The sequence below is a fragment of the Mustela putorius genome, unplaced genomic scaffold (assembly GCF_011764305.1).
Source record: "Mustela putorius furo isolate JIRA1106 unplaced genomic scaffold, ASM1176430v1.1 tig00537297_pilon_pilon_pilon, whole genome shotgun sequence".
Lineage (NCBI taxonomy): Eukaryota > Metazoa > Chordata > Mammalia > Carnivora > Mustelidae > Mustela > Mustela putorius.
The window spans coordinates 373,281-395,926 of record NW_025422435.1 but is presented as its reverse complement, the minus strand read 5'-3'; the positions used below and the strand labels follow the sequence as shown (position 1 = coordinate 395,926).

At 40.1% G+C, this 22,646-nt stretch overlaps 1 protein-coding gene across 3 annotated transcripts; it reads right to left on the bottom strand.

Moving 5' to 3' along the window:
- Positions 1–1,425: 1,425 nt before the first annotated feature.
- ITGB1BP2 (integrin subunit beta 1 binding protein 2) lies at positions 1,426–22,326 on the bottom strand. 3 transcript variants are annotated; one of them, XM_045073984.1, is made up of 12 exons: positions 21,510–22,326; positions 21,220–21,269; positions 21,074–21,130; positions 20,850–20,995; positions 20,057–20,151; positions 19,893–19,951; positions 19,692–19,762; positions 19,473–19,572; positions 19,089–19,202; positions 18,782–18,844; positions 14,290–14,328; positions 1,426–1,646 (listed from the first exon to the last, which is right to left on the bottom strand). In XM_045073984.1, exons 1-12 carry the CDS (start codon positions 21,571–21,573, stop codon positions 1,575–1,577), a joined length of 930 nt encoding a protein of 309 aa, XP_044929919.1. In that variant the 5' UTR covers positions 21,574–22,326; the 3' UTR covers positions 1,426–1,574. The 3 variants fall into 3 exon arrangements, with proteins under 3 accessions (XP_044929919.1, XP_004777286.1, XP_004777285.1); XM_004777229.3 differs by lacking the exon at positions 14,290–14,328; XM_004777228.3 differs by lacking the exons at positions 1,426–1,646; positions 14,290–14,328 and adding an exon at positions 18,027–18,429.
- Between the last annotated feature and the right edge of the window lie 320 nt (positions 22,327–22,646).

Sequence of the window (22,646 nt, the reverse complement as noted above, 5' to 3'; positions counted from 1 at the left end):
TCTTTCTCAAATAAGTAAATAAAATCTTTAAAAAATATGGTAAATTTTATGTTATACATATTTGGCCACTAAAAAATATAAAAATAGGGGTGCCTGGGTGGCTCAGTTGTTAAGCATCTGCCTTCAGCTCAGGTCATCATCTTAGGGTCCTGGGATCAAGCCCCACATCAGGCTCTCTGCTCAGTGGGAGGCCTGCTTCTCCCTCTCTCATTCCCCCTGCTTGTATTCCTTCACTTGCTATCTCTCTCTCTCTCTCTCTGTCAAATATATAAATAAATAAAATCTTTAAAAAATGAAAATAGGAGATCGAGTTCTCATGAATTCTCCCAGGAGCCACTGCTCTTCCTCTTCTCCTAAGCAGCCTGAGGTGACCTCTGAAAATGGTTTGCTATTTGCTTGACCCAGAAAATCCTATGAAATCATACAAATCAAGAGGTTCAAATCTCTGTGTTCTCTTTAATAACACACATGGAACTTCCCAGGCCGACAAGTGTATACACATCCAAAAAGCCACCAAGTACCTGAAAGACGTTACTTTGCAGAAGCAGTGTGTGCCATTCCCTCACTACAATGGTGGAGTTGGTAGGTGTGCCCAGGCCAAACAGTGGGCTGGGCACAGAGTCAGTGGCCCAAGAAGAGTGCTGAGTTTTTACTGCACATGCTTGAAAATGAGAGAGTAAAGCTGAACTTAAGTGTTTAGATGTAGATTCTCTGGTCATTGAGCACATCCAGGTGAACAAAGCCCCCAAGATGCAGTGTAGAATTTACAGGGCTCATGGCCGATTAACCTGTACATGAGCTGTCATGGCCACATCAAGATGATCGTTACTGAAAAAGAGCAGATTGCTCCTAAACCAGAAGAGGAGGTTGCACAGAAGAAAGAGGTATCACAGAAGAAACTGAAGAAACAAAAACTTATGGCATGGGAGTAAAATGCTGCATAGAAAAAATGCAAATTAAAAAAATAGAAAATAAAGGTAAAATCAAAAGCCAAAGGAGAAACTCTTAAAATACATTACAACCCATCTGACAAAGGCCTGATTTTCTATTTAGTATACAAAAAGCTTCTACAAAGCAATAAGAAAAAGAGAAATAGAAAACTAGGCAGAGGACATGAGCAATATACACCTATATTCACAGACACACAAAGGAAATACGTGCGACTTTGAAACATTAGAAAGATGCTTAACCTTACTCATGATAAAAAGACTGTGTTAAAAGCACAATAACACTCATTTCCAATAAAAATGGTAATATCAAAAAATTTGACAATACATTGTTTTGGCAAGAGTGGGGCAAAACAGACACTCTTGTACTATGTTGCTGGCATTATAAATTGGTATAACTTTTGGAAGGCAACTTATCAAAAACTTTTAAAGTACATATGCCTTTTTAGTGGTAACAGAAAACCTAACTCTAATAGACTTAAACAATAAAGAGAATTTATTGGTTCATACAAATGCAAATTCCAGCAGATGAGAGAACTTTGCAGTTGATTTGATTCCATGGATCAAAAGTATCACCAAGGATCTAATGTCCTTCTGTCAGATCTGTTTTCCAAAGTGTGAGCTTCATCATAAATTTGACTTCCTTCTTGGTAGCAAAAGGGCTGTAGCATTAGAAGGCTCCACATCAGCCACACCACACTGTCCAAAAGAAAAGACAAAATCGGCTTGTTATCCGTCTCAGAAGAGCAAAGAACAAAACCAAAACCAAAACCTTCTCCCATATACTTCAACAAACATCCTCTACCATTTCATTTACTTGAACTGGGCCAATGGCCCATTCCTGAACAATCTCCTTGACAGGAGAATGGTTTGCATTCATTGGCTATGACCTGGATAGTCAGAACCAATCACTAAGGCATGGGGGATGGATTTACCCTGATTGGGTTAGGAGGGTGGTGCCCCCCAGCCAGAAGCTGGGGCTGAGATCAATTCCACCGCTTCAAACTTTATGAGCACTATAACAATGGGGAAGATGTAGAATGGAAGTTGGGCAGGGAATCACATCCGCCACTAACCACTTTGATCCAGGAACCATACTTCTAGGAATTTATCCTATAAATATACTGGCAGATGTATACAAATGAAGTATGTATTACACACTTCAATTATTATTATATTATATTACAAAGGAGGCCGCATGTAATAACAAGATACTGAAAACAATGAAAATGCCTGGAACTGGTCAAATAAATGATACAATCATAAAAAAGAAAAGGCAGCTGTAAATGTATTATTATGACACAATCTCAAAGATACGTTGTGAAAAAAGCAGAGTGAATAGCCTGCTGCCATTTGTGAACAAAAGGGAGAAGAAATGGATATAGGTATATAGATATAGATAGATTTTTAAGGGGAAGGGGGAAGGTAAATTTTTTTTCATCAAAATATCTGCCAGATAGAGATACTCAGACACATGTACACACACACATACACCAATTTATACTTGCATGTGCATGATTTGCACAGAATGTATCTGGAAGATTCACGAGAAACTGAGACTAGTGGTAGTCTCTGGAAAGAGAACCAAGGGAACGAGGGACTAGGAGTAGGAGTAATATATAACTTTAATTGTATATCCTTTTATATTGCTTGAATTTTCTTACCATGTGCATGTATTTTTAGTTAAAATATGTATTAACTACATATTTCTATGTGTTACCTGTCAGATTGGCAAAGACAAAAATATATTTAAGATTTCATTTATTTATTTGAGAGAGAGACAGTGAGAGAGAGTATGAGCGAGAAGGTCGGAGAGAGAAGCAGACTCCCCATGGAGCTGGAAGCCTGATGCGGGACTTGATCCCAGGACTCCAGGATCATGACCTGAGCTGAAGGCAGTCGTCCAACCAACTGAGCCACCCAGGCGTCCCAAGACAAAAATATTTAATAGTTAGTAAAAATGGTGAGAAACAGGCCCTCATGTATATTGTTATTTAATATAATACATCCTCTTTGAAGGCAATTTGGCATTATTTATTAAAACTAATAACGCACGGGGCGCCTGGGTGGCTCAGTCAGTTAAAGGCCTGACTCTTGATTTTGGCTCAGGTCATGATCTCAGGGTTGTGGGATCAAGCCCCATGTCAGGCTCCACACTCAGTGCAGAGTCTGCTTGTCCCTCTCCCTCTGCTCCTTTCCCTCCTCGTGCATACACACACACACACACTCTCTCTCTCTCAAATAAATAAATAAAATCTTAAAAGGAGCCAGCCTTCTGTGGTTGGCTAGAAATGTTCTGTATTTAGACCTGGGTGGGGGCTTTTACATAAATGTATACACATATAAAAATATATACTTGGAGTGCCTGGGTGGCTCAGTGCTTTAAGCCTCTGCCTTCAGCTCAGGTCATGAGGTAAGGGTCATGGGATTGAGCCCCGCAACAGGCTTTCTGCTCAGCAGGGAGCATGCGTCCTCCTCTCTCTCTCTCTCTCTCTCTCTGCCTGCCTCTCTGCCTACTTGTGATCGCTGCCTGTCAAATAAATAAATAAAATCTTTAAAAAAATATATATATATATATTTAAGATATATGCATTTTACTAAAATATAAGTTATATACCTCAATACATAAAAAAAGGAAGGAGGTAGATTATACAGTGATATGGAATAAATTTCAAGATATATTTATAAGTGTGTATAGTGATATATATATATATGTATATGTACACATATATATGGTACATTGAGAGTAGAGGAAACAATGAATAACCACAATTCTGCTGGGTAAGTGCTGGAACAGACTTTTGCTCTGAAGTCATCTGATTTCTGGTGGCCTACAGCTTAAGTCTATTTATTTATTTATAAAGATTTATTTATTTATTTATTTATTTACTTATCTGAGAGAGATTGAGTGGGAGGGAGAAGGAGAGAGACTCTGAAGCAGAAACTCCCCCTCTCCTGTGCTGAGCACAGAGCCCAATGTGGACTTGATCCCACCACCATGTGATCATGACCTGAGCTAAAACCAAGAGTCAGATGCTTAACCAACTGAGGTACCCAATTGCCCCCCTCCCCCACAGCCCAAGTTTGAAAGGCCCCATCCTTACAGGTGATATCCAACTGGAGTTCAGGTGAAGAAGAGAGAAAACAGCAGGATTTGAAGAAAAAATATCTGAGAATTGATGAAAGATGCCAATCTTTATATAAGATAAGACATATAAGAAAGATGCTTCTCTCGCTCTCCCACTCCCCCTGCTTGTGTTCCCTCTCTTGCTCGCTCTCTGTCAAATAAATTTTAAAAAAATCTTTTTTTGGGACGCCTGGGTGGCTCAGTTGGTTAAGCAGCTGCCTTCGGCTCAGGTCATGATCCCAGCGTCCTGGGATCGAGTCCCGTATCGGGCTCCTTGCTCCGCAGGGAGCCTGCTTCTCCCTCTGACTCTGCCTGCCACTCTGTCTGCCTGTGCTTGTTCCCGCTTGCTCGCTCTCTGACAAACAAATAAATAAAATCTTAAAAAAAAATCTTTTTAAAAAAGATTATTTATTTATTTATTTGATAGGTAGAGATCACAAGTAGGCAGAGAGGCGGGCAGAGAGAGTTGGAAGCAGGCTCCCTGCTGAGCAGAAAGCCAGATGCGGGGCTCGATCCCAGGACCCTGGGACCATGACCCGAGCTGAAGGCAGAGGCTTCAACCCACTGAGCCACCCAGGTGCCCCTAAATAAATAAAATCTTTAAAAACAAAAAAACACATAATAATAAAAAATATATATAATGGGGGAAAAGATCCCATTCATAGTAGTGGGGAAAAAAATGACAGAAGTAAATCCAACAAGGAATGTACAAAAAGGGGTGCCTGTGGGGCTCAGCCAGTAGAGCATCTGATTCTTACCTTAGGGTTTCAAGTTCAAGCCCCACGTTGGATGTAGAGATTACTTAAAAATAAAATCACACAAAAAAGATATGTACAAAACATTTACATGAATAAAACTAAAAAATATTGCTGAAGGCTATAAGTATGAAGATCTGAAATATAGATAGATGCACAATATTCCTGAATGAGAGGTTTCATAATTGAAAAAAATTTCAAATAACTACAAATTTCCATAACAATCTCATTGGGATTTGGAGGGGGGCTAGGGTGGGAATACCAGACAAGCTGGTTCTGAAGTTTATCTGAAAGAATACACAGAAAAAGACAAGAAACTTTTAAAAGATAGAAAAAAGAAATAAGGGAAGACTTGCCTACCCAACATAAAATTACTATATAAAAGTGTGATAAGCTTCAAGAATAGACAAATAGGGGCACCTGGCTGGCTCACTCGGTAGAGCATGAAACTCTTGATCTCTGGCTTGTGAAATGGAGCGCCACATTGGGTGTACAGATTACTTAAAAAAAATAGACAACCAAACAAGCAGAACTGAATAGAGAGACAGTTACATATGGTAATTTATCTATTTTTTAAAGTAATCTCTATACCCAAGGTAGGGCTCAAACTTACAACCCTAAGACCAGGTTGCACGCTGGTCTTGCAATTGAACCAGCCAGGCACCCCTTATGTGGGAATTTAGTATGAAAAACACAGCATTTCAGAATCCTTATGAGACACTACTAAAAGTATACTAATATATAAAGTATGTACAAACCCAAAGGACAAAAAGTTCTAGGTGTTCTCTAGAACCAGGAAAGCCATTTGAGAAATGGTACCTGAAATAGTAAGTAGGAAGAAATTCTGATCTAGTGCAAAGGATACAGAGCCACCCAGGGGCGTGGGTCAGTTAAGTGTCCATTTCTCGATCTCAGCTCATGTCTTGATCTTAGGGCTGTGAGTACAAGCCCCATGTTGGGCTCCACACTGGGCATGGAGCTTACATTAAAAAAAAAAAAAAAAAAAAAACCTGGAAAAAATGGATACAGATGAGAAGGGGCAATTTTACCAGTAAAACTATGGAAAGGTTCCAGGATCCAAGACAAGAGGAGTATGAATGACACATGGGGCTGAAAATTAAGTTAGTTAATTTATTAATTATTATTATTGTTGTTACTATTTTTTAGAGAAAAGCAGGCTCCCGATAAACAGGGAACCCAATGCGGGGACTCAATCCCAAGACTCTGGAATCCTGACCTGAGCCAAAGGCAGACACTTAACCATCTAAGCCATCCAGGCGCCACTGAAAACTAAGTTTAACCAAAAGTCTATATATGGATATTCAGTTAAAAAAAAATGCTCACCCCCTAGGGGTGCCTGGGTGGCTCAGTGGGTTAAAGCCTTTGCCTTCAGCTCAGGTCATGATCCCAGGGTCCTGGGATCGAGCCCCGCATCGGGCTGTCTGCTCAGCAGGGAGCCTGCTTCCTCCTCTCTCTCTGCCTACCTCTCTGCCTACTTGTGATCTCTCTCTCTGTCAAATAAATAAATAAAATATTTTTAAAAAGAAAAGAAATACTAGCACAAATAATCAAAGATACATGTCAAATGATTTTCCTTGCTGCATAATTTGTAATAACAAAAACCTAGAAACAACCTAAGTGTCCATCTGTAGGGGAACAGATAGATAAATTATGGCATATATGTACAATCAAGTACAATACAGTACAAAAAAGAATGTCTGAGATCTGACATGGAAATATCTTCAAGGACCATAAAGTGACATATTTAATGATTAAGCAAGCAATGGAAAAATACTATAGAATGATTTCAAATTGGGGCACCTGGGTGGCTCAGTGGGTTAAGCCTCTGCCTTTGGCTCAGGTCATGATCCCAGGGTCCTGGGATTGAGCCCTGCATCGGGATCCCTGTTGGCAGGGAGCCTGCTTCCCCCCACCTCTGTCTGCCTCTCTGCCTAGTTGTGATCTCTGTCAAAAAAATAAAATAAAATAAAATCTTTTTTTTTTAAAAAGAATGATTTCAAATTGTCCAAAAAGTAAAACAAATTTCTCCATATGTATATATTTAGCCACTTGGACTTTTACTATGTCCCTACATGTTATATGCCAATATGTTTGCAAATGCATAGAAAAGGATATACACCAAACTAACAGTGACTTCCTCTGTAGGATAAATTTAAGGGTTCAAATATTTTATTTTCCATTTATTCAACTTCTGGAGTTTTTGTTTTTTTAAGGATGAAAGTTGAATATTTAAGTGTCACATTGATGAAGATGATACTCAAATCTATTTTCAGTGCTGACTTTTCTCATGAATTCCAATTTTGCATTTATAATTAACTTCCTGCTAGCATTTCTACTCATGTTTTGCCATAATTTCAAGCTCATATCTAAAATAAAATTATCAGAATTTTCAAATATTACTTCTAGTTCCCACTTCTCCTATTTTTGTTAAAAGCACTCACCTTCTACCTATTACTTGAACTTGAAGCCTTGGAGTAGTCATCTCATACCATTTCATCCCATATCAGAAAGAAAAATTCTCTAAGTCCAAGGTTTATTTCTTTTTAAATAATATCTTACATGTCTCTTTCCTGTCTATTCTTTGCTACTCTAATTCAGGCCCTTCATTCAACAAATATTTATTAAGCATGGCTCATATATGTGCTAGGCAGCTTTAGGTTCTGGGAATAGCATGTAAGTACAGACTTATAGTCCAGTGAAAGAAATAATGTACAAATAAAAAACTGATTATGCATTAATAGTGCTATCATTTTTATAATGCTTACCCTATATCAGTACCTATACTAAGCTCTTTAGATATGTTAACTCATTTAATACTACTAATGACCTTATGATATAGACACTATTATTAATCCCATTTTACAGTTGGGGAAACTGAGGCACATAACTCTTAAGTAGTCTAAGGTCATATAGCTAGTAAGTGGAGGAGTCATGATTTGAATCCAGGCAGGCTGATGTTATAATATGTCCTCTTAACTGTTAATGCTATACTGTTTCTCATGTAAAGAAACCTCAGTTGATGATAAAGGCTATGGGGAAAATCAAACGGGGTAATGTGATAGTAACGTGGACAGAAGGTGCTAATTTAGAGGCGATGGACAAGAAAGGCCTCTCTAAGAGGTAATTCTTTTGTGTAGAAACTTGAGCAGTTTGACCTGTAAAGCTTCTCACTGTGGGTTTTGCTGATTACACAGGCATTGTGCAGTTCCTCTATTTCCTACAAACTGGCAGCTGGATCGAAAGACTAAATCAAACTTGGGTTCCATCTCTTTGGTATGACTATAGGATGGACACAATGTCTCACATCTCTTACTAATCTTAAAGCACTCTCTTTATAATCTTAAACCTGTTGATGCTTACTACTTATAGCTATTTATCAAGGATTGCCAAAAAGTGATGCTCTGATTTTATTATTTCTTTTCATTCACTGGAATAGTTTTGCAAAAAGACGTACCACTCTATCTATCTTGTTACCCAATTCAGATAGGAAAGGCAGGATAAATGCTTGATTCTCTCTTTATTAATTAATTTTCAAGATAATGAATTGGTTACCTATCATGAGCTGAAATATGAATGAGAAGAAGGAGCCAGCTATTCAAAAACCTGGAAGGGGGATCAGATATTACAGAGACGTTGAGGAAGGAGTGAGTTGTGTTAAGTTTAAGAAACACAGAAGAGCATGGCCACATTACTTTCATTCTTACCTGGGGACTATCTTGTTATAGACTGATTATGTCCCCTTACAATTAATATATTGAAACCCTATCCCTCAATATGATGGTATTGGGAGGTAGGGCCTTTGGGAGGTAATTAGGATTAGATGAGGACATAAATAAGATTAGTACCCTTTTAAGAGTCATGAGAGAGCTTTCTTCCTTTCTCTGCTCTCTATAGCAAGTAGAGTAATCCCCCTCATCAGAATTCAACTGTGGAAAAATAAATTTCTGTTGTTTATAAAATACCCAGTCTATGATACTTTGTCACAGCAGCCTAAATTAAGACATACCTCTTACATCTATGACTCCTTCCTCCATTCTTACTACCATGCCCACTTAGTCTGCAGCCTTAACTTTCTCCCCTGGACCACTGCCAATTATCTTCAATTAGTTTCACTGCCTTCAACTATCTCGTCCATCCTACTCAATTAAATCCCTACTCGTCAAAAGTTTTCAGTTTGGTGTATAACTATTTTTGGTGACAATGGATCCACAATCACAGATGTCACTGGCAAAATAGGATTCATTTAGTGGAGGGAGGTGTTTGCTGGAAAACACTGCTGGAACACCAAAGAACATGGGCTTTGTAGTCAAGACCTAGATTTGTGTCCCAGGCTCTGATACCTGATAGCTCTGTGACCTGGGGAAAATTATGTAACCCGCCTGAAGCTCAATTTCTTCGTGTTTTATAAAAATGATAATAAGGGCACCTGGGTGGCTCAGTCAGTTAAGCATCTATCTTTGGCTCAGGCCATGATCCCAAGGCCTTGCTGAGCAGGGAGCCTGCTTCTCTCTCTCCCCCCAGGTTGTGCTCTCTCTATCTCTGGCTCTCTCTCCCAAATAAATAAAATCTTTAAGAAATAATAATAATAATAATAATAATGCTTTGAATACACTGTTCTAAGAATTAAATATATATTCTCATTTGAGATACATGTATATATTATATAGAGATAGAAAAAGATAACAGAATAGACAGATTTAAATAAAGAGTAGTTTAATTTTTTGCTACTCCTCCCACCATGCCTCTTGCAGAAGCTCCAAGTTCAATGATGAATTCCTCCTTAAAACCCCAGTCATTGCTAAGGGCTATTCTAGAGCCATTTGAAAATATCCAAAACCTAAGGACCCTGGAGTCCTAGAAGAGCCCCTTTGCCAAGCCCATCTGGGAACCATTGAAGCCCTCGGTTAATCACTCATATCACACATTGATGTAACACTTCTCCAAACAACTTTTATGTCTCTGATCTCTTCAACTCTAATCTCAGTGGAACCCTTAGGTACTTTACCTTTCAATTTATCCAGATCAGTTATTATTTCCCAGTTACACCAGATTCAGTGTTATGGTCTTTTGGATCCCTGCTTCCACTGTCCTCTTTCTTCCTTTCTGCTCCCCAAATCCTAGAACACTTGCTACAGGGAGAACAGAGCAGACCAACATAAATTCATGCTATCCAATTTCAAAATGGCCTTTGCAGTTGCTCAGCAACTCCTTTATTTGTCTCATACGTTCCCTGGCACTCTCCCCGCAGAGGCTGTTCCAGACCCTCCTCATTCTACTCAATCTCCCTGCTTCTACTTCTACCAAATTCATAGCAGACATGTTCATCAAATTAACTGTCCCTCCTGCAACAAATAGGTAATATCTTTCTCCCTTCCAGCCGTGTTCTCTGGACATCCAATTCCCTTCCTGGAAAAAGCAATCAGTATTTTTTTTCTTTAGGTTTTATTTTTTTAGAGAGAGAATCTCAAGAGAATGCGTGTGGAGTACAGAGCCTGACAGTGTTCAATCCCTGTGACCCTGAGATCACAACCTGAGCCAAAACCAAGAGTCAGATGCCTAACCAACTGACACACCCAGGTACCCCAAGCAACCAATATTCTTATTTATCCTTTTAGAGATATTTTATGATTCCACAAGCAAAAGTATGGAAAACAAAGAGCTTGCACTGGCCATTAAAGATAAATAGGATTTGGATAAATGGAGACAAAGGAGATGATAATCCAAGCAGAGGAAACATCCTGGAGAAAGGCACAGAGGTGGGAATGAATGGATAAGATATATTTAGAAAACAGTATAGCGAGTAGAGTAATCCCCTGAGAAATAATCCCAACTGCTGCCTCAAGTACTACATCTTCTTTTCCAGTTCTGACTTCAGCCTGATCACCACTTCCTTGCCTGCCCTGCTCAACATACCAGCAGAATAGAAATCTGACACTGCACAGCCCCTCACCCATGCTATCTTGCCTGGACCTCTGTTACTATTTATTGAGCTCTGACCCCAACCATCTGTTTCAGTACTGCTAAAGAGTCCTAGCTCTTTCCTGAGTCACTTGCCAAGCCAGACACCTTCCACTTCTTTGGTCACATGGACAATTTCTCCATCCCACTGAAAACAGGACAACAGATATAGAGGATACATGGTACAGACACTGATTTTGCCAACATATGTAACAGAAGTCAAGGAAACATTTAAAACTATACAGCAGAGATGCAAACAGCAAAACCGAGACTGTGTGAAACTACTGAAAATAATCTGATTTCCTCAATAAAAAGTTGTAAGAAAAAAAGGGATAAAAGAGAATCTTTAGTTTTAAAGTTTTAAACCCCATATATGGGGTGCCTGGCTGGGTCAGTGGGTGGAGCATATGACTTGATCTCTGGGTCATGAGTTCAAGCCCTACAGTGGGCATAGAGCTTAATTTAAAAAGATAGATAAAAGTGACATACAATACATATCCACCAATCACAATGTGTAGGCTTTATTTTGATACTGATTCCAAAAAAAAGGTGTAAAAAATTCTTTTGACATTTATGAAACTACTAGAAATTTAAATACTGATTGGCATTTAATGATATTAAAGGGAATATTGCTTTTGTGTGTGAATGGTATTTTTTTTCAAAGATTTTATGCATTTATTTGAAAAAGAGAGATCACAAGTAGGCAGAGAGGCAGGAAGAGAGAGAGGAGGAAGCAGGCTCCCCGCTGAGCAGAGAACCTGATGTGGGGCTCGATCCCAGGATCCTGAGATCATGACCCGAGCCGAAGGCAGAGGCTTTAACCCACTGAGCCACCCAGGCGTCCTGTGTGCAAATGGTATTACAACTATGATTTTTCTTAAAAAAGGATCCTTACCTCTTAAAGATACACACTGAAATATTAAAGTATGGAATGATATCATGTCTGGGATATGCTCCAAAATAATGTAGAAAGGAGGAAATAGATGAAACGAGTATGTGAGAATTGATACTAGTTGAAGCTGAGTGTGTGGTAAATGGGGTTTGTTATGCTATTCTACTTTTGTATATGCTTCAAATTCTCTACAGAAAAAAAAGCCCTTTAAAATAATGTTATTGAGGGGCACCTGGGTGGCTCAGTGGGTTAAAGCCTCTGCCTTCAGCTCAGGTCATGATCTCGGGGTTCTGGGATCGAGCCCCACGTTGGGCTCTCTGCTCAGCAGGGAGCCTTCCTCCTCCTCTCTCTCTCTGCCTACTTGTGATCTCTGTCTGTCAAATAAATAAGTAAATAAAATATTTAAAAAAAATAATGTTATTGAATTGACAAGCATCTCAAGAAAGTGTATTAGTCTGAAGGAGTGGAACAGGAGGAGCTGGAATTTGAGAAGAGGAAGATCTGTTAAGAGCCTCTGTGGGGAGAGTGCCAGGGAAAGTATGAGACAAATAAAAGAGTTGCTGAGCAGCTGCAAGGACCAAGTTGAAATTAGACAGCAAGAATTTATATTGGTCTACTCAGTTCTCCCTGTAGCGAGTGTTCTGGGATTTGGGAAGCAGAAAGGGAGAAAGGGGACAGTGGAGGCAAGGATCCCAGAAATAGTAACTCTGAATCTGGTGTAAAAGTTGTTTGAAAGGTGTTATATCAATGTGAGGTATCACTGATCCACCAAGTGCTTTGTTGTTGCCTGGATAGGCTTGTCGAAGGGACTCTGCTAGACTAGAGTGGCTTGGTGTTATGCTTGGCATCTAAGACCCCTCTTCTAAGACCCCAGTTGGGTCCTTAGGATTCGGATATTCTCAGATGGCTCTAGGACAGCTCTCAGCAATGAATGAGTTTTAATCAGTAGCTATGTTACTTCAAGCAATGCACAGTGGCATTCTATACATGATGCTTTATTCCTTCAGCAGGTGAATACAATCTCCCTTAATCCTAGAGCTGAGGCAATGAATGGTATGTTAAACATGTTATCACTAAAACAACAACAACAACAAAAACAACATGTTATCACTTTGTGGACTAGCAAAACCTGACTGTCAAGAAAATCCCATTTTCTTATTGAAACATTATAAACAGGATATTGAAAATGTGTCCCTCCTAAGAGAAAAAAACACCCCAACCTAATAGTCTGAAGTGAAAGCTTTTGGTGACGAGAGAGAAGAGTAATAGTAGTACTATTAATAGCAAACACTTATATAGTACTTACTATATATGCCAAGCACTGTTCTATATATGTGTTAGCTATTATTACTGTAATATACAAATCTGGACCTCAAAGGAAAGCTATGACCTAGAGATAAACATGTGTGAGTCATCTGGATGCGGGTGGTATTTTAAGTCACGGACATAACTGAGAATGTCTAGAAGAGTTATATATAGGAAGAGAGCAAACTAGGGCTAAGTCCTGAGGAACTTCATCATTTGATGGCCAGGTAGAAAAAGAAGAGCCTGCAAAGGAGACTGAAAGGAGTAGCCAGATAAGTAGGAGGAAAACCAAGAGAAGCTGTGGGTCATAGAAGCCAATGTATTGAATGTATTTCAAGGAAGAAACCATTATGAGTGTCAGTCTTTGCTTATGAGATCAAGTAAGACAAGGACCAAAAAGTATCCACAGGATTTAGTGACTTGATGGCCCAAAGTGACCTTATCACCACAGACTGAGTGGGTTGGAAGTCAGATTAAAGTGTGTTTTGAAGGGAATAGGAAGGTGGAAATAAAAAATGAATAGTTATTTCAAGAAGTTCAGGGGCGCCTGGGGGGCTCAGTGGGTTAAGCCTCTGCCTTCGGCTCAGGTCATGATCTCAGGGTCTTGGGATGGAGCCCCGCATCAGGCTCTCTGCTCAATGGGGAGCCTGCTCCCCCTCCTCCTCTGCCTGACTCTCTGCCTACTTGTGATCTCTGTCAAATAAATAAATAAAATCTTTTTTTAAAATAAAAAGTTCACTTATAAAGGAGAGAAAGGAGTTAAGTAGCAGCTGGAAAGGGTTATGTAGTCTAGTGAAATTGTTTTTGTAAAATCGGAGACTTGAGCAAGTTTAAAGGTCAATGAAAATATCCAATGAGAGGGAAAGGTTGAATAAACGGGAGAGAGAAAGGATAATTAGTAGTGTAAAGTTTCTGGGAAGGTGTGAGGGAACAGGATACAAAGCACAATGGGAAGACATGAGAAGTGTAAAGGAAGTAAGGAGAGGATTTGCGCCAATGTGAACCAATATGTACATGTGATGATAGGAAGTAGGGAAGTAAATGAGTTAATGCATGCAAAGCTCTTAGCATAGTGCCTGACAGGTTAGTTTGTATGAGAAACAGTAGCTATGGTTATTGTTGTTGTTATTATTGTTAATGTTATGCACCTGTTTGAAACTTTCTTACATTTTAGGCTTTGGACTGTGTAAAGTAAGTATGCTACTTTATTAATTCTGTAAACTTGAAATTTTATAGATCAAGTTTATATACAACAAGGGTTACTTGAACTTTCTGATTCTTCACCTTCATCCTCTCCAGGAATTCTGGGTAGTTGCTGGTCCCCTGATTTTGATAAGATAGAAAAAAGTTGTACATTTAAGATCAGTGCACTTTCTGCACTTTTCTATACACATTCTACACCTCTAAATTTTTAAAATGTCCATCTAAGCCCCTATTGATGTCAACTCACCTATAGAAAAATGACATTAAAAGTAAACTGCTGCCAGGGTTTGAAAGAACCTGAAAGGTTCAGGTCAAAGGGGAAAATTATTTGCACTTTAAATCTGTAGTATGAGAGCAAAGAAATGAGCCAGAAATGCTGAATATCCTGAAAGTCCAGGAAGCCCCTTTAACTCTGATCAAACTTCTCTGTGACATAGAGATGCATTCCTTGGATGCATTCTCCAATATCCCCTAATCTTGCCTCAATCTCCAAATTCTCAGCCATGCTATCCTGTGACCCCTTTCCTTTGCTGCCCATGTCCATTCTCCCACCTCCATTTTACTTCTAGCTCTCAATGAGACCTTACATTCCTTGAATCTGAACTGAGAGAAAAGGGTGCTATGAAAAGAATTTGAGATCATTTTGAGGCTTGGTGAAACTTCCTAGTGTGAAGTTTCTTAGAGTTTGAATCTCCCAGATTCCTGGCCACCCTGTAGCCAGGTACTAAATACAACTCAAGGGAGACTCAAGAGATTATCACTCCTCTGATTAAGAATCTACATTTAATTTATTTTTTTAAAGATTTTATTTATTTGACAGACAGTGATCACAAGTAGGCAGAGAGGCAGGCAGAAGGCTCCCTGCTGAGCAGAGAGCCCAATGTGGGGCTGGATCCTAGGACCTGAGATCATGACCAGAGTGGAAGACAGAGGCTTAACCCACTAAGCCACCCAGGCGCCCAAATCTACATTTTAATGAGTCACCTGGGTGGCTTATTTATGCAACTGCCTTAAGCTCAGGTCATGATCCCAGAGTCCTGGGATGGAACCCTGCATTGGGCTCCCTGCTCAGCAGGGCATCTGTTTCTTCCTTTTTCTCTGTCCCTCCCCACTGCTTATGCTATTGCTCGCACTCTCTGTTTCTCAAATAAATAAATAAATAAGCTTTTAAAAAAGAATCTACAGGGCACCTGGGTGGCTCAGTGGGTTAAGCCACTGCCTTCGGCTCAGGTCATGATCTCAGGGTCCTGGGATCGAGTCCTGCATTGGGCTCTCTCTCAGCAGGGAGCCTGCTTCCACCTCTCTCTCTCTGCCTGCCTCTATGCCTACTTGTGATCTCTCTCTGTCAAATAAATAAATAAAATCTTTAAAAATAAATAAATAAAAAAAGAAAAAAGAATCTACATTTTTAAAAGGCGGCGTATACTGCCTTTCTCTTTTTAAAATTTTATTTAAGTTCAATATAGTGTGCTATAAGTTTCAGTAATAGAGTTTAACTCTAACTCTCTTTTAAATCATGTTCAAAATCCTTAATCTAGAATTTTAGCCTGCTTCCAATCCAGCTTAACTCAACTCTTTTGTTCCCTCCCTTAAACTCATCCTCTGATATGTCAGCAGTGTTACAAATAGCAAAGGGACTAAGCTTGGAAGGAGTCTAAAGAGTAACATTTACTTTTTACTTTACATACTTCTGCACTGAGTATTTTACATTGAGTAATTCCTGAGTATTACTTCAGGAATATAAAATAAAACACAAAAAGTAAAACAAAACACCTTCCAGCCTTAGCTTGGCTCTCCCCACTCTTCCATACCCATCAAAATTTCTCATTTCTAAAAATTTCCATTCAAAATTTATTTCTTACCCCTTACATTTTTGGTCAATTGATTTTCAACTAGGGTGCCAAGACAACCCAGTGGGAACAGAATAGCCTTCTCAACAAATGATGCTGGGACAACTAGATATCCACATGCAAAAACATAAAGTTGGGTCCCTACCTCATGCCATACACAAAAAATAACTCAAAATGGATCAAAGACCTAAATGTAAAACTATAAAACCATTCAAAAACATAGGAGCTAATCCTCTTTATGACCTCGAATTAAGCAATGTTTTGGTTATCAAAAAATATAAGCAACCAAAGAAAAGATAAATTAGACTTCATAGAGGTTAAAGATGTTCGTGTACCAAAGGACACCATCAAGGAAGTAGAAAGACAAAACAAAGAATAGGAGAAAATATTTCCAAGTCATATATCTGATAAGAGACTTGTCTCCAGAATATATTAAAAAAAATTCTTGGGTCGCCTGGGTGGCTCAGTAGGTTAAAGCCTCTGCCTTCGGCTCAGGTCATGATCCCGGGGTCCTGGGATCGAGCCCTCCATTGGGCTCTCTGCTCAGCGGGGAGCTTGCTTCCTCCTCTCTCTCTGCCTGCCTCTCTGCCTAGTTGTGATCTCTGTCTGTCAAATAAATAAATAAAATCTTAAAAAAATTCTTACAATGCAATAAAAAGACAACAAGTTTAACAAATGGGCAAAGGACTTGAATAGACATTTCTCCAAATAAGAACACAAATGGCCAATAAGCACATGAAAAGATGCTCAACATCATTAGCATTGGGGAAATGCAGTTAAAACCATAATGAAATTCTGCTTCACACCCATTAAAAAAAGAACAAGTAACAAGTGTTATTGAAGATGGGGAGAAACTGGAACCCTTACACTGCTGTTGGAAATGTAAAATGGTACAGCCCCTTTGGAAAACAGTCTTGTAGTTTCTTAAGAGGTTAAAGTTACCATTTGACCCAGAAATTATACATCTAGGTATATATCCAGGAGAAGTGAAAACAAAAGTCCACATAAAAACTTGTATATAAATGTTCATAGGAGCATTATTCAGAATAATGGAAACAACCCAAATGTACCTCAGTTGATGAAATAAACATAATGTAGTATAAGCACACAATGGAATATTATTCAGCCATAAAAGGAATACGGTACTGATACATGTTATAACATGGAGGAACCGTGAAAAGATTATGCTAAGTGAAAGAAGCCTCTTAAAAAAGACCACGTATTACATGATTCCAATCATATGAAATATCCATTATAGGAAAATCCATAGAGTCAGAAAGTAGATTAGTGGTTGCCCACAGCTATGATTTTGGGGGGATACTGATAGTGGCTGGGTACACTAACGGGTACAGGGTTTCTTGTTGGAGTGATGAAAATTGATAGTGGTTGCACAACTCTGAGTATACTAAAAAAAAAAAAATCACTGAATTTTACACTTTAAATGGGTGAATTGTATGGTATGTGAATTGTGTCCCAACATAGCTATTAAAAAACATTCTTCCATTGAGCTTTCCCTTTCTACTATAGTCCACATTAATTGCTCCACTCTCTCTCAACAACTATAGGTCTTAATAACTGTACTGCACAATTTAACACTCAGTTAAACCACCTGATAATGTTTATTATTATTTCATGTGGATTAGTCTGTCAGCCAGACTATAATTTTCCTGAGGGGAACAAATAAGACTTTTGTTTCTCAGATAGATAGCTCTAAACTGGAAAAAAAAAATTTTTTTAAGTAAAAAAAAAAAAATAGTGTTATGGTTCTTACTGAATATTAAAAAAAAAAAAGACAGCTCTAAATCACCTAATATACAACTGGGCACACAATAAGTATTCAGTAGATTACCTGGTGATTATAAAGAACAGATTGAATGTACATGTGCTTGTTTTCACACGTGTGTTAAAGACACACAGAAGTAGGGAGGAATGAATACAATCTTAGTGAGGTGAGAGAACGACACTATGTGAAACTGCAGAATACAAGATTTATTTAAGGGAAAAAACAGCATGGTTTGGATACTTTTGTTCTCCCCTCCTTCAGCCTGCTGCTGCTCAATGACACCACATGGCCAACCATATCCTGGTCTCTGAGATTCTAAGGGAATCACTGAGGTCTTATCTAGATACTTGACTGGTGTCACTATTCCCCCATTGCTTCCTCCTCTTCCTCCTCCTCTGTCCAGCTCAGATCATCATCTGAATCCTCAGATTCTTCCTCATCCATCTCTAACCCAATCCCTGCCTTAGCCTTCTCAGCTAGTGCATCGGGGTGCTCCAGCTGGGCCCAGGATCCTGGGTCAGCCTTGACCAAGGAGATTTCAACCCGAGATGGCATCAAGGAGACAGAGCTCTGCTCCACGTTTATGACCTGAGGAGGAGGAAAAGATAGAGGAACAAAGAAGAAGAAGAAAATGAGGAAATCAAAAGGATTGGGGTGAGGGTGGGGTAGTAATTAATGACAAAGAAAAATAAACAAATGTAAGGTGGGCAAAACAAGATAGGGGAGGAATAAAATGAGATAATAAGAAAGAAAGAGGAAAGGAGAGAAGAAGGAGGGGAGAGAAAAAAGGGAGAGAAAGGGGGAGAAAGACTAAGCAAATGAAGAGAAAACGTCTACTTTCCCACCAGATTTCCTTCCCTCAAGACAATGGCTATTCATTCTAGTCTGGCCCTTCTTTTCACCCCATGATCCCCCCCTCGTGTCCCTTATCTTCACTTACCCCCCAGAGCTTCATCTGTGCCTGGAACACACGGTTACCATCAAAGACAATGTGGACATGAAGCTGAGAGGGAAGAATTACAGGGGCAGTAACAATCCCAGAAGGTAAGAACAAGTTATTACAACAGAGAACCAGCCCAGAGGTGTGAGCCCTATATCCACAGGTCAGCCAGACAGCCCTGACCTACTAGCTCTACCCTCCTCTCAGGGGACTATGGAGCCCACATGTTTGCTGCATACAGCAGCTCTGCCTGTAAAACTGTTGTATCCCTTCACCAGCCTCCCATCCAGGATCAGACACTCCTCACCTCCGTTTGACTGGCCTTCACCCAGTTGAACGCAGGAAGTGGAATCTGGCCGTATATAGTCACCACTACTAAGGACTCTGTCTGATGCCAATCATGACGGCAAGATGCTGGCAGCTAAAGAGAAGATGTGAAATGTGTGTGGTAAGAATGAATGCTTAACCCAAGGAAAGTTCTCAGGTGTGTCAAAGAAGAGACACAGAATCTCAGAAAAGATTAACACTACTTCATATTGCAAAGACTCCAGGCTGCTGAAGGTAAGGAACAGAATCTTATTTGGTTTGTACAAAAGGGAGGAGTTAGAGAGCTTGGCCATGAGGTACAAGGAGGGGGAAATTATTTCTGAAATTGGGTTCTAATCAAAAGTTTGGGAAAGCTGGGGCTTACCTGCTTCCCCCAGTCATGCCTACCAACTCTGCATCCTGGCTGTGCCAGGAATGCCCCAAAATCCAGGGTCTGGATACCACAACAGCTCCAAGACTTCATCCTGAGGTAGGAAGGTAATTCACCTGAATCTCCTTTCCCCTCCCCATGAGCCCCCATGTCCCCCTTATCAAACAGTGGGAGAAACTGGTCTTATAGACCATACCCAGTCCCCTCTCTCACCCCTCATGGAATCGAGGTGCTCCTGGGTGGTAAGTACATGGAGTAGCATCACTCTCAGGGCTTTGGTAAATCTAAGATGGGTAAAGGAGAATCAGAAGAATCAGGTCATTCTAAAGTATACCCCACACACCCTCATATCTGTCATCCCAGGTATAGTATCTCTCAGCTACATGATTGCACCCTCTATAAGCTCTCACTCACAGCATCACATCCTGGATTCTGGCAGCTGGAACCAGTCCGGATCAGACTACTGTCAAGTCCTGGGCAAAGGAAACAGAGTCAGGAACCTATCTATTCTCTCCACCTAATTGCCACTTGCACTAAATTTCAGTCTGCAAAGCCTGTCCTACTGAGGACCCACTTACCTGTTCCAGGTTCTTGATCCAATTCCTTCTGTTCCAATGCCATTTCCAGTGCTTGGGATATATTTAGTGGAAGCAGCTTTGGAGGGAAATCTGACCTATGGGGTATGGGTGGGGTGATTTAGTTCTGACCCATTAACCATGATCATCAGCTCCAACACTCCCACCAGTGGTAATGGTGTCAAAGAGATCTGGTGAAAGTGGTGGCAGGGTTGGAAAAGTTGAGTAGCAACTCCATTGCCAATAATCTTCTTTGTGGACATCCCAAGTCCCTGAGCCCTGGGGAAATCCCTAGAGCTTTTCTGCCCATCTACTCAGTTGCTCTCAATCTAACATTGCTCTGCAGAACTTCTATTATATGCTCATCCTCTTCTAATTGTGGACCTAACATGACTTTCTTCTGTTGTTCATGCTACTTCCACAAAATTAATTTATTCTCTACGGCCTCTTGGCTGCCAATACTGCATTTTCTTCTTGATCTAAAACTCATTTTAATGTATTCCATAATGAAAAAAAAGGCAGGTCATCCTCAACAATCTCTCTTGTATTATAACTAAGTATTTATTTATGAGGAGCTATCTACTCTATTGATTCTAAACACCTATCCCATCACCCCCATACCAACCTTAAAGCAAAGACATTATTTCTGGATACAAATTTCCCCTAAGGTATAAAATATACACAAACCCTAACACTTGCCCCAGCTCATATCCCTAGTACCCAAGCCCCAGTGACCCATTAATCACTTCTAGGAAGCTCCATGAATGTAGGAAAAACCCAGGGACTTTCTCTTTACTTGGGCCTCTCCCGACGCAAAGTCTCTGCTGACTTTGGAATCGTATTCAGAGGTTTTTGCTCCTGAAGTGAACTGCTTGTGGCAGGCACCTCAGGTTGAGGGGCCTCTGGGAGCTTCTCAGCACAGTGTGGTCCCACAGTACAGCCCTAGTACAGATAAGGAAAGAAGGATTAGGGATAGAATCCTTCTATTAGGGACAGAATCCAAGGAAGTAAATAATTTACCTTGATGTTTAAGAACTCAGAGAAATCTACAGTTCGCTTCCGGCAGCAGGACCAACCCTGGTAACAAAAGACCCAGCTCAGCTTAGATTCCTGGGTAGATTTCCTTTGGGAAATGGTCTTGCTATCCCTTCTTGCCTACTCCTCACCTTAAGTGCATCGTGGAAGATTGGGACCCCAGGGTGATGGCAACAGGAATCTGTGGATACCAGCAGAAGGATCAAGGAAAGGCAACTATACCAAATATCACTACTCTTACTTCTTCCCCAGATTTATATGCTCATGGTTTTCCTTTAGAAAAAAAAAAAAAAACTGAAAACCACCCAGACCAATTAAAGCAGGGCAGATACACTGTATTTCTCTGCTCCTTTAACATTCTTCCCACACTGACCACTCCCCCAGCACTTAGGAGCCCCCTGGCAAAGTCAGAATTACTCACCAGGAAGGTTAGCATTGGGGTCAAAGTGCTGCCCACAGCCTTTGTTATGGCAGAGCAGAGACATGGAGGCCGTTGGTAGAATTACTGAAAGGGTATCTCAAGGAGTCTGGCTGCCGAGTGGGGAACACCTCTTAGTCTGGAGGGTTTTAGCTGTCTGCAAGGGCCAGCTGTTTCTATCTTTAGTTCAGGAGGCGTACACCTCCTAACATGGGCAAGGGAACTTCAGTTGGTCTTCTCGACCAATAGGAGCACGCTCAGGAGCATTTTAGCTCTGGGGCTCAAGAAAAAAGGATCAGGCAGACTAGGACCTGGAACTTGGGTGAGGTCAGCTAATCACTGCTGAGACAGTTTTAGATTTACCCGGCCAAGCCAATTCCAAGCCTCTGACATACCAGCAGCTGCTCAGAAATGAATCCCAATTTCGAGACCCCTTCAGCTCAGTGAAGGTATCCCAGTTCTTCCAGCTCATTTTCTTCAAGCAGCAGCTTTCTGCTCATCCTGATTGCTTCTGTATACCAATAGCACTAATCTTTGTCAACCACATAAGCCATAGTACGCATCCAACCTCCCAAGTTTGCCTAAATGGATATCCATACTTTTGAGCAAAAGGTGATAAAGGATTATCCTTATGGAACCTATGATTATCTCGGGACAGAACTCCCCTCCCTCCATTCCCTTTCAAAAATAGCACAGAAAATTAAAAGGCTTAAAACGTATTTTAATAAGTTGATGCTGTATTACTGCTCCATTTCTCAGAAAAACTCCAAAGATATCAGGGACAAATCAAACATGGTACACCAATAAAAAAAAATGCACAGCATAACTACCTAAGATAGGCAAGGCTAAGAGCTACTGTCCAACCTTTAGCATACAGCAACCCTGTTCCCAAGATTGTACTAGGCCTATCAAGAAAAGCTGTGAACAGCAACATCATAGACACAAAAGGGCCGTTCCTGGGTTGTCCAAACCCAAGAAAAAAGATGGAGGCAACTTAACACGAGATTTTTTAAAGATACACTAAAATGAAAATCTCTAAGAGAAAATGTCTTCCTTAGGACATGAAGGGGTAATATATGGGATATAACAGAACCGTATGTATGCTGTCTGTGACCTCTGTGGACATTTACCTGAATTCCC

Bases quoted from the DNA above. Each gene is read 5' to 3' on its own strand.
- ITGB1BP2 (XM_004777228.3), bottom strand. From the start codon at position 21,573: ATGTCTCTGCTCTGCCATAACAAAGGCTGTGGGCAGCACTTTGACCCC. The intron at 20,996-21,073 runs GTAAATTATTTA...TATCTGTACTAG, and splicing joins CTGAGTTCTTAAACATCAAG to GGCTGTACTGTGGGACCACA. The intron at 19,203-19,472 runs GTAAGCCCCAGC...TCTTCTCTTTAG, and splicing joins GGCATGACTGGGGGAAGCAG to CTGCCAGCATCTTGCCGTCA.